Here is a 13,994-nt window from a genome sequence, read left to right as displayed (position 1 = left end):
CACACCAAAATTACGTCAGCCTTTGGAACCCCCCCCCCCCCCCCCCCCCGCCGCTGGACCAAAATGTTCTTTGAATCCTTTGTTTGTTTTGTCTTCTCTCTGGTGCGTTTCACGTTGGCTGTGGCGTGGTCATGCATGTTGGTAGTTTGTGCTTCATGGTGGGCATGCCTGCCTGCCTGCCAACTCTTCGCTGGCGCCCGGCAGCATCCTCTTCCTCTTCCTCCTGTAGCTCTGATACTTCACCTATCCCCAACCTTTTCGTTCCTTCCACGTTAGGTTCTAGGTCTTGCTCCATGTTAGGTTCTGGGTCTTGCTTTGTTCTAGGTTCTAGGTCTTGCTCTTGTACCTGTTTTTTTTTTGTGAGTTGTTTTTGCACTTTTTCACTGGCTTCATGAAAACTGGGACTGTTTCAACCCTCCAAGCGCAGACTGTTGAGCCATACACACAGACGAGACCGTCAAAGTCACACACACACACACACACACAGATGAGACTGTCGAGTGTTAGGGCGCTCCTGGATAGTCACCGTACGACACGGACCCCTGGGAAACCGAGACGGGGGAGTTGCTAACACAGAGGCCAGGCATTTCTCAATGCAACATTTGAAAGGGCTTTGTCCATTCTAGTGTGGTGTACTATCATGTCTATATGAAGTGTAGAATGTATATCTATTTATCCCGGGTGGAGAGAAAGGAAGCCGTGCTTTCTGTGTCAGAGAGTAGAATTGATGTCATGTGTGAATGAGGGCATTTCTCTCTGTACTAAGTGGAGTGTGGTGGGAATATGTAAACACTAACCCTAATTTCGGGGCAGTTCTAAGTGGAGTTTGGTGGGAATATGTAAACATTAAGCCTAATCTCAGCCCAGTACTGGGAGAGTAAGACTGGAAGTCTAGATTGCAAAGCGAACTCATAGTTTCCCCTCGGCCATCCAGAGAGAGCCATCCAGGAGAGAAGGCCATTACAGAGGGGCTCCAGCCCTGGACATCTGCTGTCTGAGGAGGATGATGATGGTGGCGGCTGGTTCTGGGGCAGATCGATGGCCCACGGGTCGCTATTATCTGGGGAGAGCAGGTGCTTGACTCCTCCGTTTGAATGGTTCCATTTCTCTGTCTCTTTGAAACAAAGCCCCAGGAGCAGGGGAGTGAAGCGGTTGGGAAACTCTGTGGTGAGAAATGTTATCTGCCTTGTTTTCCTTCTCCCCCAAAACAAACCAAAACAACAACAACAACAACAAAACAACAACATGACAGTGACGCCCTTCTCTGTTCATTGTGCTGAAACTCCTGTAACGCCACCTGGTGGGCAACTAAGCATTGAAAGTGATGATGTAAATGCAAACCTGCTTCTGATTTCTTGACATTAAAGGATGCACTTAAACCTCCCTGTCGTCTTTTGGTTTGTGCTGTAAATGTTGCTTGTTTAGAGTTGGTTTGTTTGTTTGTTTGTTTTCTTTCCTCTCAGTCATGGCATAGAAAAAAAAATAGAATGTTTCTTTCCAAAAGTTCTCATAGTAAGGCAGCTCTCCCCCTCGTCCCTACCCAACGGGATGGCCATTGTGTGGGTGACCTCTGTTGCTGTGACTGACTCCTCATGTTCTCCAGGTTTAATGATAAAACTACTTTGGAAGGCACCTTCTCATTGTATATAGTCTCTTACTGAACAATGTCCACGGAGGCTTTTCGTATGTATGCTATGTGAATCTGCATGGTGTTTCAGCTATGTACCAGATGTCCATGTTCTCCAATTTATATTTTGTTATCTGTATTTCTGTATGTGCTTTTTTAAATATATTTGAAGTACCCGTGCATGTTTGTGTCTCTAACACCGGCAGTTATTGGTTTGTTTAGTAATATCCAGAGGTGCATACAAAGAAATATTTGATTTAGTATTTAGTTATTTATGATTGTTATTATTATATTACTCACATAAAATTGGTTTAAAAAAATGCTTCAAGCAGATTATCTAGTAAGTAAGAAAGCGTTTCACCATTTTAACACAAAGGTGGAGGCCTCTGTTCTTATTGGTCCCCCATTTAAACACAAAGGTGGAGGCCTCTGTTCTTATTGGTCCCCCATGTTGGTCACCAGTAGATTGTTGGTTAGGCAAAGGACTGATATGTCAACATGTTGCTAGGCAACAAATAGGCAACAAGTTTCTCAGCATCTCATTTTTAATCCCTCATAAGCAATACACACACATCACAACGTGTAAAACAGTCAATGGAACACATACATTATGATTCTATAGTTTGTATAATAATCCATAATTAACTTGATCTAAAACTGTATTAATCTCTCCAGGAATAATAGTCAAATAGTCCATAGTCAAAATCAAAGACCTGTAAAGCCCTTTATTTCACATTTTAATGTTGTAATACTAAAATGTTGATGTCAAACAGGACATAGCCCAGGCATACACAGGACTATATGACTACAGGTACTGAATCGTATAGATATGTACTCATTGTACACTTCATAAAGACGTGACCGTGCCCCACACCATGGGGGACAAGTGGGGAACAACATTCAGGTTTTCCCGACGGTGCTGTTCTGTGTTTTCCTGAGTCGAGCTGATAAGAGCGACGGGACTGTGTACTCATGGTGGACTCCGCGCACAGTTCCGCTGCGCTGCGCTGATATGATTGTTTCCTGTGAATGGAGTGTGTTCCTGAAGGAAGGACTCCTGCAGCTCTTGGGTCGGAGCTGACACTCGGAGATCAGAAGGACAGCTGCACCTGTTCACTCTGGAACTTCTCAAAGTCCTCGGGTATCGTATCTGTGAAAGATCATGCATTAGGCCAGTAGGCATCTAGAGCTCACACTGTATCGTATCTGTGAAAGATCATGCATTAGGCCAGTAGGCATCTAGAGCTCACACTGTATCGTATCTGTGAAAGATCATGCATTAGGCCAGTAGGCATCTAGAGCTCACGCTGAGCTGTGTGTTAGGATGGCATGTGGGACAGCTGTAGTGTAGCACTGTAAGTTATCCTCTATTGGCCATGGCCATACAGCTTCCTTCCCTAGCTTCATTCTATCCATGCAGTCACATGGACACACCATGAACTTCAGCATTGATAAACCATAAGTAATGAATGTTTATAGTTTGTTTACACTTTACGTTCAGGATGTCTTAACATAGTTTGCACCATTAATCCACATGAACAAACCACCAACATCACTTTGACAACAAGCAAACACATAATGCTTTTAAGTGCTTTAGTTGAAGTGTACTAAACACATAATACTTTGAAGTGCTCTAGTTGAAGTCTATTAAACATAATACTTTTAAGTGCTCTAGTTAAAGTGTATTAATCTTTGTGGAACCTTGATATGACCTTTCTTTATTCAACTGTTACAGCAGTTTGAATGGCCAGTATGTTAGTGTGTGTGTGTGTGTGTGTGTGTGTGTGTGTGTGTGTGTGTGTGTGTGTGTGTGTGTGTGTGTGTGTGTGTGTGTGTGTGTTCGACATGTCATTGGTTGAAATGCATGTTAATGACTATGGTAGCCATCATCAAGTACACAATAACGGCCGAACTGGACTGTAATGAAAACATGAAGGCCAAAGTGGACACTCTGAGGTGTGTTTCCCCTAAAGCCTTGTAGTGCAATGACCGTGTTAACCTGACAGTGAGTGAAATGACACTGTCTCTGTGACCTCTGTGACGATGGCGTTAACTGACCGTGAGTGAAATGACACTGTCTCTGTGACCTCTGTGACGATGGCGTTAACTGACCGTGAGTGAAATGACACTGTCTCTGTGACCTCTGTGACGATGGCGTTAACTGACCGTGAGTGAAATGACACTGTCTCTGTGACCTCTGTGACGATGGCGTTAACTGACCGTGAGTGAAATGACACTGTCTCTGTGACCTCTGTGACGATGGCATTAACTGACCGTGAGTGAAATGACACTGTCTCTGTGGCGATGGCATTATCTGACCGTGAGTGAAATGACACTGTCTCTGTGACGATGGCGTTAACTGACCGTGAGTGAAATCTGTCTCCGTGACGATGACGTTAACTGACCGTGAGTGAAATGACACTGTCTCTGTGACCTCTGTGACGATGGCGTTAACTGACCGTGAGTGAAATGACACTGTCTCCGTGACGATGGCGTTAACTGACCGTGAGTGAAATCTGTCTCCGTGACGATGGCATTATCTGACCGTGAGTGAAATGACACTGTCTCTGTGACCTCTGTGACGATGGCGTTAACTGACCGTGAGTGAAATGACACTGTCTCCGTGACGATGGCGTTAACTGACCGTGAGTGAAATCTGTCTCCGTGACGATGGCGTTAACTGACCGTGAGTGAAATGACACTGTCTCTGTGACCTCTGTGACGATGGCGTTAACTGACCGTGAGTGAAATGACACTGTCTCTGTGACCTCTGTGACGATGGCGTTAACTGACCGTGAGTGAAATGACACTGTCTCTGCGACCTCTGTGACGATGGCGTTAACTGACCGTGAGTGAAATGACACTGTCTCTGTGACGATGGCGTTAACTGACCGTGAGTGAAATGACACTGTCTCTGTGACCTCTGTGACGATGGCGTTAACTGACCGTGAGTGAAATGACACTGTCTCTGTGACGATGGCGTTATCTGACCGTGAGTGAAATGACACTGTCTCTGTGACGATGGCGTTAACTGACCGTGAGTGAAATGACACTGTCTCCGTGACGATGGCATTAACTGACACTGAGTGAAATGACACTGTCTCCGTGACGATGGCGTTAACTGACCGTGAGTGAAATGACACTGTCTCTGTGACGATGGCGTTAACTGACCGTGAGTGAAATGACACTGTCTCTGTGACGATGGCGTTAACTGACCGTGAGTGAAATGACACTGTCTCTGTGACGATGGCGTCTGCACTACCACACCTTGGGGGAAACACATCCCTGATAGGTAAAGTGTTGTGAAATCCCCTGGGCCTATCATGTTCTAATCTGGTTGGTGGTGTTCTAATCTGGCTGGTGGTGTTCTAATCTGGCTGGTAGTGTTCTTATCTGGTGTTCTAATCTGGCTGGTGATTCTAATCTGGCTGGTGATTCTAATCTGGCTGGTGATTCTAATCTGGCCGGTGGGGTTCTATTCGGGCAGTTCTCACCGTTGCAGCGGTAGCGCAGGTTGGCCCAGATGATGTTCTCTTGAGAGAAGCAGAACACCCCCAGCCTGCCTCCTCTCATGGTGGTGTCGATGATGATGCCCGTGTCCGCCACCATCTGAGGGCCCTCGTAGAAACGAACCCTAAACACAAACACACAGAGCACACACCACTGACTTTATCTTCATGTGGAATATATTACATAGGGCATCACAGGGATCACTCAAGCCAATGCAACAGATAGCAACAGATAATATAAACTAAATTAAAGCTTAGTACAGTGTGTGTTTTACATTAACATTATGTTGTCATGGGATGTACTTCGAGTTAGAAATGGGTTTGATGTTTACGTTTAGCTTGTCAGGTTAGTAACATGTAATAACCTTTACTAACTTTTATTAGTAGTATTATTATCTGGTACTTACATTATGTAAAGTACAACCATATTAACCAAAGAAATCTTGGTCACACTTTATTTGGATGGTATTCAATCTTTTGAATGTACACACATCATAGGTAAATATGACAGCTCTTTCACAGCTTGAGTATCAGTACCTGATGTAGCCCTCCTGTGCAGTGAGTATCAGTACCTGATGTAGCCCTCCTGTGCAGTGAGTATCAGTACCTGATGTAGCCCTCCTGTGCAGTGACTCAGTACCTGATTTAGCCCTCCTGTGCAGTGAGTATCAGTACCTGATGTAGCCCTCCTGTGCAGTGACTCAGTACCTGATTTAGCCCTCCTGTGCAGTGAGTATCAGTACCTGATGTAGCCCCCCTGTGCAGTGACTCAGTACCTGATGTAGCCCTCTGTCGGCCTGTGTTGGAGGAACCAGCGGTAGGAGGTCTTGTCCTTCCACCCTACGTTGCGTGAGTCCTTCCACAGTAGCTTCACCTGGTCCGTCGTGTCTCCCGTGTGCCACAGCGAGTTGCGCAGGTTCTCCCCGGGTCCTGTGGATGACTTCACAGCCTGACGTGTACATAAGGTTCAAAGGTTAAAAGGGTGGGTTCAAAGGTTAAAGGGTGGGTTCAAAGGGGCTTGCACTGCATACAGAGGCCTAAATGCTCACCATGGAAAGCTGACACATACATACATCAGGCTGTTCTAAAGGCAGGTTAGAGGGTGGACGTGCCGGCCACAGAGGCCCTAGTCATTCGCATGGAAAGTGGGGATGTCTGCTGTCTAAACAGTTTCATCATCATGAGGAGTGACTAGTCACTAGTTTAAAGAAGATTTTGTGTGATTCTTAGACTGGAAACTTCTGCAGACATTTGAGGCAAACACCAGTAGCCCCAGTCTAAGCCATGTGTTTTCCTCTTGATTATGAATGATGTTTACACTGGCACTGCCCCTCAATGACTGCCAGTAAGCGTGTAGGTGGTGATGGAAGTTTGTGATTTTTAAAAGGGTCCACTGTAGTCTACCTTCAGCTGGATGCCGGGCTCAGCCACGGCTCGGAAAGGGTTGGCCTGCCAGTAGATCTGCTCCACCTGCTTCCACATGACCACGTAGAAGCTGGAGCTGTCCTGGTAGCCGAAGATGAAGCCGGCATAGTCGTCGTCAGTCACAGTGTTCACATGAAACGTCCCTTCAAAGTCGACGCCGTTGAATGCGGTGTAACCTGTGACGAGGAGAACAGTGCTTTCTTTACAGAGGGGTCGCAGGTTTCACATATCTTCTGTTGTGTAACCGTAGACCCTGATGGCTTTTCTTTAAGTGTTTCTACTTAGTGAGAATGACAGGGTGTGTTTTCTTACCAACAGCCAGGCCAGGATCGCTGTTCATGGTCTGAACAATCTCTCTGCCCTATTGAAAAGTTCAAGACACCATTCAGTCAAACGTCAAAGAATCAAAAGATCTCATTGGAAGACAAAATGTTTGGAGTACAAGTGCGAGTACAAACTGGACCTGATTGAGGACCACCCAGTTGGGGTCTATCTGAGCGTCCCCCTCGGGGTCCAGCACCACCGTCTGGAAGGCTCGGAAGTCTGTCAGGGTGATTTCTGCGTTCTCTGGGCAGTCATCATATTTATCCACGAAGGTATCGTTGTCAAAATCATTCTCACACAAATTGCCAATCCCATCCCCTACAAGAACCAAAGGGCAGAGGTAAAAGTTGGACACAAATCAGTAACACATTTGTGCAATACTATACAAAGCAATTTTTTTTTATATGAAAACATATTTTTACAAGATTTGCATTTAAAGATAGTGTTAGATGAAGTGTCCTAGCAACTGTGTGCTAACATTAGAAGTCGGTGGTATTAAATTCATTGATAAATTCATTCATTTCTGATAAGTATTATACAAAGTGAGACCACTGCTTCATCACTTCCTGAGACAGTCAGTGGGGTTGTTGTGGCAGCTATTCAAAATCTAAAACCTGCATAGGCCACTGGTTCCCAAAGAGTGGGGCAGTGGGATTGATGAAATGAAATAAAAAATGTTTAAAAAATGTTTCTCATTGTCAAAGGGGGGCCTGCCATGAAAAGGACGTGGGAACTGCTGGCTCAGAAATGACACATAGGCACCAGATGTGGAATGTACCATCAGAGTCCTCTTGCAGGGGGTTCGGGACGAGGCGACAGTTGTCGGGGCCGGGGGGGATGAAGTCGGGGATCCCGTCATTATCGTCGTCGTCGTCACACTCATCCCCGAGGCCATCTCGATCAGTGTCCAGCTGAGAGCTGTTAATGACCGCTGGGCAGTTATCGCGCGTGTCCTGGTGTCCATCACCGTCGCTGGACAGAGATGCAGGAGGAACTCAAACACACATGGCCATAATTACAGCAGCTAGCTTCAACAGATTAGCCTGTAATAAAGAACTGGGCCACATTTGTTTGTGACTGTGGAGGAATCCGCTATGATACCAAACCTACAAAGGCTACACTAATGAGGCAGTAATGCCAACTCAACACAGATCTATTTGTTTCTTTTTTGTGATCGTCTTTTTATAGTTTTACTACTGAGAACCTTCAGAACAAGCACACAAGGCTGCATGCACAAAGAAGACAATAAAACAGGAAGGGGATGAAAGTGGCCTGTCACAGCAGTGTTACAGAGACCTATTTATTTCTAACGTGAATCAGTGAAGCTATTTGCACAGTGACACGGTCGACTCAACGGCAGCATTAACCTACCTGTCCTTGTTGGTGTCACAAGGGTCCCCAATCAAGTCGTTGTCTTTATCGAGCTGTAAAGAGGAAAGTGGGATTACACATGGTCTACACAGGGAGGAAAAATGCACAGAGATGCTTTGTGATGTTTATTACTCCTGAGTATGAAGAGGACCTACTTGTTAGCACACGTTAGTACGTTAGTTTAGTGTTCAGGGTGAGTAACGTTAGTACCTTAGTTTAGTGTTCAGGGTGAGTAACGTTAGTACGTTAGTTTAGTGTTCAGGGTGAGTAACGTTAGTACGTTAGTTTAGTGTCTAGGGTTAGTAACGTTAGTACGTTAGTTTAGTGTCTAGGGTTAGTAACGGTAGTACCTTAGTTTAGTGTTCAGGGTTAGTAACGTTAGTACCTTGGTTTAGTGTTCAGGGTGAGTAACGTTAGTACCTTAGTTTAGTGTTCAGGGTTAGTAACGTGTCACTTGTTGTTTTGTGTGTGTGAGAGTAGAACCCCTGGTCCCTTGTGTGTGTGTTTGTGTGTTTGTGTGTGTGGGTGAGAGACAGAGAGTAGGACACCTGGTCACTTGGGGTGTTGTATGTGTGTGAGAAGCATATCTGGTCCCTTGCGTGTGTGTGTGTGTGTGTGTGTGTGTGTGTGTGTTTGATGAGTTCACCTGGTCAGGGTTGGGGATGTAAGGACAGCTGTCACAGGCGTCCCCTACTCCATCTCTGTCTCTGTCTATCTGATCAACGTTGTGCGTCTTTTTGCAGTTATCTTGGTCGTTCTTGATACCTAGAAGTGATAGAGGTTGCAGATGAATTCAGCGTTTCCAGGACATGAGCAGCAGGCGAAGCTGCAACCGACCCACCCCACCTATGGCCTATGTCCGGCCCATGTCCGGCCCATGTCCGGCCCAGATTGGGTTGTTCTGACCTTACCGTCTCCGTCGATGTCATCGTCACACTCATCGCCCCTGCCGTCCCCATCAGTGTCCCTCTGATCGCTGTTCTTCACCAGGCGGCAGTTATCGCAGGCGTCACCAAAGTCATCCTGATCCACGTTCCGCTGGTCCACGTTTGGCACAAGCACACAATTGTCCTGCCAGAATATACTTTCAGGGTCAGCGTCTTGATTAACATGCGTGACTGAAACGTTGTACCTAATGTTGAGGTGAGGTGAGATCTGGCATATCTACAAGTCCGTGAAAGCCGAAAAAAGTGTTGTGTTCCCATGTTGTTCTGAGCTGCTGTGGGATTGTGTCCTTTCCTCTGGTCTCAGAGTTATTACATGAACAGGGACCAACACTAAAACAGGAGAAAAAAAATCCCCCAAATCTCATTTCTACAGTCTGTCATGAACAGAAAGACCAACCCCTTCTAGTAAGCTGGGGTCTGATGCCGAAATCTGAGGGTAGGAATGGAACACGTGTTGTTGGTGCTGATGTTGTGGTTATCTTATCTGTGTGTGTGTGTGTGTGTGTGTGTGTGTGTGTGTGTGTGTGTGTGTGTGTGTGTGTGTGTGTGTGTGTGTGTGTGTGTGTGTGTGTGTGTGTCACTGTGTGTGTGTGTGTGTGTGTGTGACTAACCTCTCCATTAGGTATCTCATCACCATCTGCATCATCGTCACATGCATCTCCGACGCCATCTTTGTCCGCGTCCTCCTGACCAGAGTTGGGCACCGTTATGCAGTTATCCTGGTGGAATGGAACACAGCACATCTGATCAGTTTCAGTGTCTGGCATCATAGACATAGATAATAGATAACAATTATGGATTCTCTCCTCGTGTTGGTGTTTATTCAGATGGCAACAACTCTTCCCACCTTTTGGCAGTTTGTCTCAGGGCAGGGCAACTTGTGATCTGGGAAGCCATCAATGTCAACATCAGGCCCACAGAAATAACCATTGCCTGCCCATCCAACATGACACTAAACAAAAAAAGGGTTTAAAATTAAAATGCAGTTTGTCTTTCATTCAGCCCTTGTTCATGTCCTTGTAGTATCCATTACATTGTCATTACATGGTGAAATTGTGAGTCAGGTGTAGGATTGTGAGGTCATTAGAAATTAATTGTGAGGTCACAGTTATTGAAAAGTGACATCATAGATCCTGAATTGTGAGGTAATAAGAATGTATTTGTGAGGTCATAGGTCATGTCACAGGTATTAGAATTCCATAAAGAAGTTAAAGGGCCTCAGTTTGAAACTTACAACACACTCTATTGTCCCGTCTTGTTGAGGAATACAGTCTGCATTGGTGTGGCATGGGTTAACTTGGCCGTCGTCACATCCTCGGTCTGCTCTGCATCCAGTGTTTTGATCTCCAACAAATCCCTTCTTACAGGTGCACCTGTAAGATCCCTGTCAATACAGAACCAGTAGCATGACAAAAAACACATGGTCCACAGCAAAAGGGACATGAGAAGAAACTCACACATCTATGGCTGATCACATACTGGTGTGTTGATGCAGTTAGCATTTTCCACGCAGCCTCCGTTGGCAACTTCACACTCATTGATGTCCTTGCAGGTCTGCCAGAAGAACAAAGAACAAAAGAGGCTTAAATCTGTGTCTAAAACACTGCTGGCTGCCTTGAAATCTCTTGATGAGGTGGGTCGACCCAAACCTGTCTGTTGGTCATGGCGTGAGCGAGCCCGACCCCATGGACTTGTGGGCCTGTGTATCCCGCAGGACACGGGCCACAGCGATACCCAGGGGAGGTGTTAATGCATCGCACGCCCATGTGACACGGCATCACTGTACACTGCACACATGAAAGCAGCACAGAGAGACACCTGTTATACAACCACAAAACACGACTAATAGACACAACGACAGCCATACAATAGAATACAATCATGCAGTGTGCTCACTACTGAATCATAATGAATGAATACTTGACTACTTGATGTGTGCCGTAATAGTATGGCATGGATTCACTTTTAGCTCCTACTGTTGGCAAACCTGGACGCAGCGCAGAAGCTCACCTCGTCCACATCCGTGCAGTGGGTCCCATTGCCCACCAAGCCATCTGGACAGGGTCCACATCGGATGCCATTTGGCGTCTCAGTGCACTTGACCCCGGGGTGGCACGGGTTAGGGTCACAGGAGGGTGGGGGTGGCCCCACCCCTTGCATGCCTGCAGGAAGGGGAGACGAGCTTTAGCTCATCCTGTGGCGTTACAGTTTTAAACCAGCTACATGGTTTTTAACAGGATGGTGAAAGCCTAACTATTCATCACAGTTTGACATTTAAGTAGAGTAGAGCGGTTGTTTGTTTCCTCTAAACTCACCTTTTGTTATACCTATTCTGAGTCTTGGGTTATATTAGTTTCAGAGTTGTTTGTAGAGATGTTTTTTTTTTTTTTTAGACCCAAATTAAAGCATTGCCATTTTTAAATTCGACTTTTAATGTTTTTTTTTTTTTAAATGGATCAAATCCGGTTTTCTTCATGTGAAGTTTCAGTTGAGATGCTCTAAGACAACAATACTCTAAGAATAGATTCCTAATGCTGAGACACAGCAGGTGTACATGACAGGAAGTCAACCTGGTGGACAGACATCATGAACACTCACCACACGCCTCACACTCCATCACTGTGTTCTTCAGGAAAACGATCTCATGGATCTGGAAGAGGGCAGTGTGACAGATTTACTCAGATGCAGCATGTCTGCCTGTGTTAAACATTAAGAAAACAGCTCGAGTGGAGAGCCAGCAGAGATCAGTATCCATGGTTACCTGTTGCTTCAGAAGCTCCTTGATTTCTGCCAGGGCCTGATTGGTTCCCTTGATTTGATTGATGATTTCACCATCTGTGTTCAGAAACAGTGCAGTTCAACTCCCACAGATTTTATTTATTTGTTTATGTATCATGTACCAAACAAATACAAATTTACAATAATAAAATATAACTGATGAGATAGACCTAGTGACTGTGAGGAATTTGCTGCCAATGGCTGACAGACAGGGAGTGTTTTTATTTTATTGTTTTTGTCTGCAAATCTGCATATTTCATTTGGAACATTCTGGAAGTAGATGCCTCAGTCGTGTATATGAGACACACTTTGGGAGGGTAGTGGTTTGGGTGCATGTGTGTGTGAGTGTGAATGTGTGCGTGTGTGTATGTGTGTGTGTGTGCGAGTGTGTTTGTGTGTGTGTGTGTGTGTGTGAGAGTGAGAGTGAGAGTGAGAGTGAGAGTGAGAGTGAGAGTGTGTGTGTGTGTGTGTGTGTGTGTGTGTGTGTGTGTGTGTGCGTGTGTCGGTGTGTCGGTGTGTGTGTGTGTTTATGCGTGTGCATGTGTTTGTGTGTGTGGTTGGTACACCCTACTCTTTTCGTTGTATTTCTGTCCGAAAGTTCTGTCTCAAGATCACAGTCTTCTTTTCATAAGACAGTCACAAAATGCTCGAAATGACAATCACTGCAAAGCTTCCGTTGTGGGTTTGGTGTGAAGCCTAAGGTCTTCATCAGTGAGGACAGGAAGCCTGCAGGGGCCGTGCCCGAGTCGTTTGCTGTTGTTTGTCTTTCATTTATGAGCTTGTCCAGAGTGGGAATTTATGGGTGCAGTTGTGGGAAGTTTGTTCCCATATGATGGGAATGGGGGGGGTAGGGGGCACAGGGAGACACCTCAGCACCCCAGCCCCAGAGATTGACCTGCCATGCCATGCCCCCCCCCCCCCCCCTCTCTCCCTACGCTCTCCCACAGGGAGCTGTCAGACCACCCCTCCCCACCCCCCACCCCCCAGGCCTCCGAGCCTTAGAGCAGGGACGGTATGCTCTTTCCATTAGCTGATTCTGTGTTTTCCAAATGATTTCCCAGCATAAACTCAGGGGCTCAAAAAAACTGCTTCTGAAAACACAGCGGCTACTGAAGCACAGCCAGGCGGCGCATCTCTTGCGAAAGGCAAATTAGTGACATTTTTCCCTCATAATATACCAAAAATACACAAAACATGCTGAAACCAGGAAATTGTTAATGTAATGTGGAAGCATAACTGTAAATATGTGAATTGCTATGTTTCAGAGTTCACTTTGCATTTCAGTCATCACTGTGATCATGGAATTAATGTAAGAAGTGTATCCTTTTGTCCGATAAACTTTTCAGAAAATATAGAGGTCACTTTTCAGAGAATATAGAGGTGACACAGAATCTTCAGCTCTGTGTGCTAATACTTACAGTCACATCTTCCAGTCATCGCATGCCATTTCAAAGGGTTTTTTCTGTTGTTCCTGTCTCTGCTTCACTAAAAACATTTTTCTCAGTTTTGCCACAGACCAAAGAATAATGCTTGTTTTCTTACCTCTTTGTCCAGACACTATGATGTAGCACTGGGAAAAGGCTATGGTGAGCGGCAAAATCCAAAGCATGCTGTCCGATCTCCTCAAAGAAATACTAAAAGGGGGGAAAAAACTAAATGTTGAAGCCAAGTGAAGCCCTCTTCTGTCTTCAGTCTTCAGAGCCACATCAGGTTGAGTGTGGTGGCGGTCTGAGCCACTGAGGGAGGCACCAGCATGAGTGTGTGAGTGAGTGTGTGTGAGTGAGTGAGTGTGTGTGAGTGTGTGCTCCCTGCTCCTCCTCTGCTTTTATACTTACCATTTGACATCAGTGCCAAGTAAGACAGCATCAGAGATCTCCCCTAAACCACCAACACACACACATATGCCGATGCAGGTTAGGCCCATAGGCCTCATGTGTTGTGAAAATAGGCTTTGCTTCAGTTATTCCCACTGTTGTTGATTGTTATTCCCAGTGTTGTTGATTGTTATTCCCA

At 45.7% G+C, this 13,994-nt stretch overlaps 1 protein-coding gene across 1 annotated transcript; it reads right to left on the bottom strand.

The window, feature by feature from the left end:
* Positions 1 to 1,636: 1,636 nt before the first annotated feature.
* On the bottom strand, positions 1,637 to 13,800 carry LOC105900896 (cartilage oligomeric matrix protein). The gene is made up of 19 exons (XM_031574328.2): positions 13,524 to 13,800; positions 11,965 to 12,038; positions 11,802 to 11,853; positions 11,214 to 11,365; positions 10,853 to 10,990; positions 10,683 to 10,757; positions 10,438 to 10,587; positions 10,051 to 10,155; positions 9,815 to 9,922; positions 9,168 to 9,327; positions 8,903 to 9,021; positions 8,257 to 8,309; positions 7,664 to 7,857; positions 7,025 to 7,203; positions 6,874 to 6,922; positions 6,541 to 6,737; positions 5,913 to 6,085; positions 5,122 to 5,261; positions 1,637 to 2,777 (listed from the first exon to the last, which is right to left on the bottom strand). Exons 1-19 carry the CDS (start codon positions 13,588 to 13,590, stop codon positions 2,719 to 2,721), a joined length of 2,244 nt encoding a protein of 747 aa, XP_031430188.1. The 5' UTR covers positions 13,591 to 13,800; the 3' UTR covers positions 1,637 to 2,718.
* Positions 13,801 to 13,994: the final 194 nt, after the last annotated feature.

This window comes from Clupea harengus, chromosome 10 (assembly GCF_900700415.2).
Source record: "Clupea harengus chromosome 10, Ch_v2.0.2, whole genome shotgun sequence".
Taxonomy (NCBI): domain Eukaryota; kingdom Metazoa; phylum Chordata; class Actinopteri; order Clupeiformes; family Clupeidae; genus Clupea; species Clupea harengus.
The sequence above is the reverse complement of the archived record's forward strand: the minus strand, read 5'-3'. Positions and strand labels throughout refer to the sequence as shown.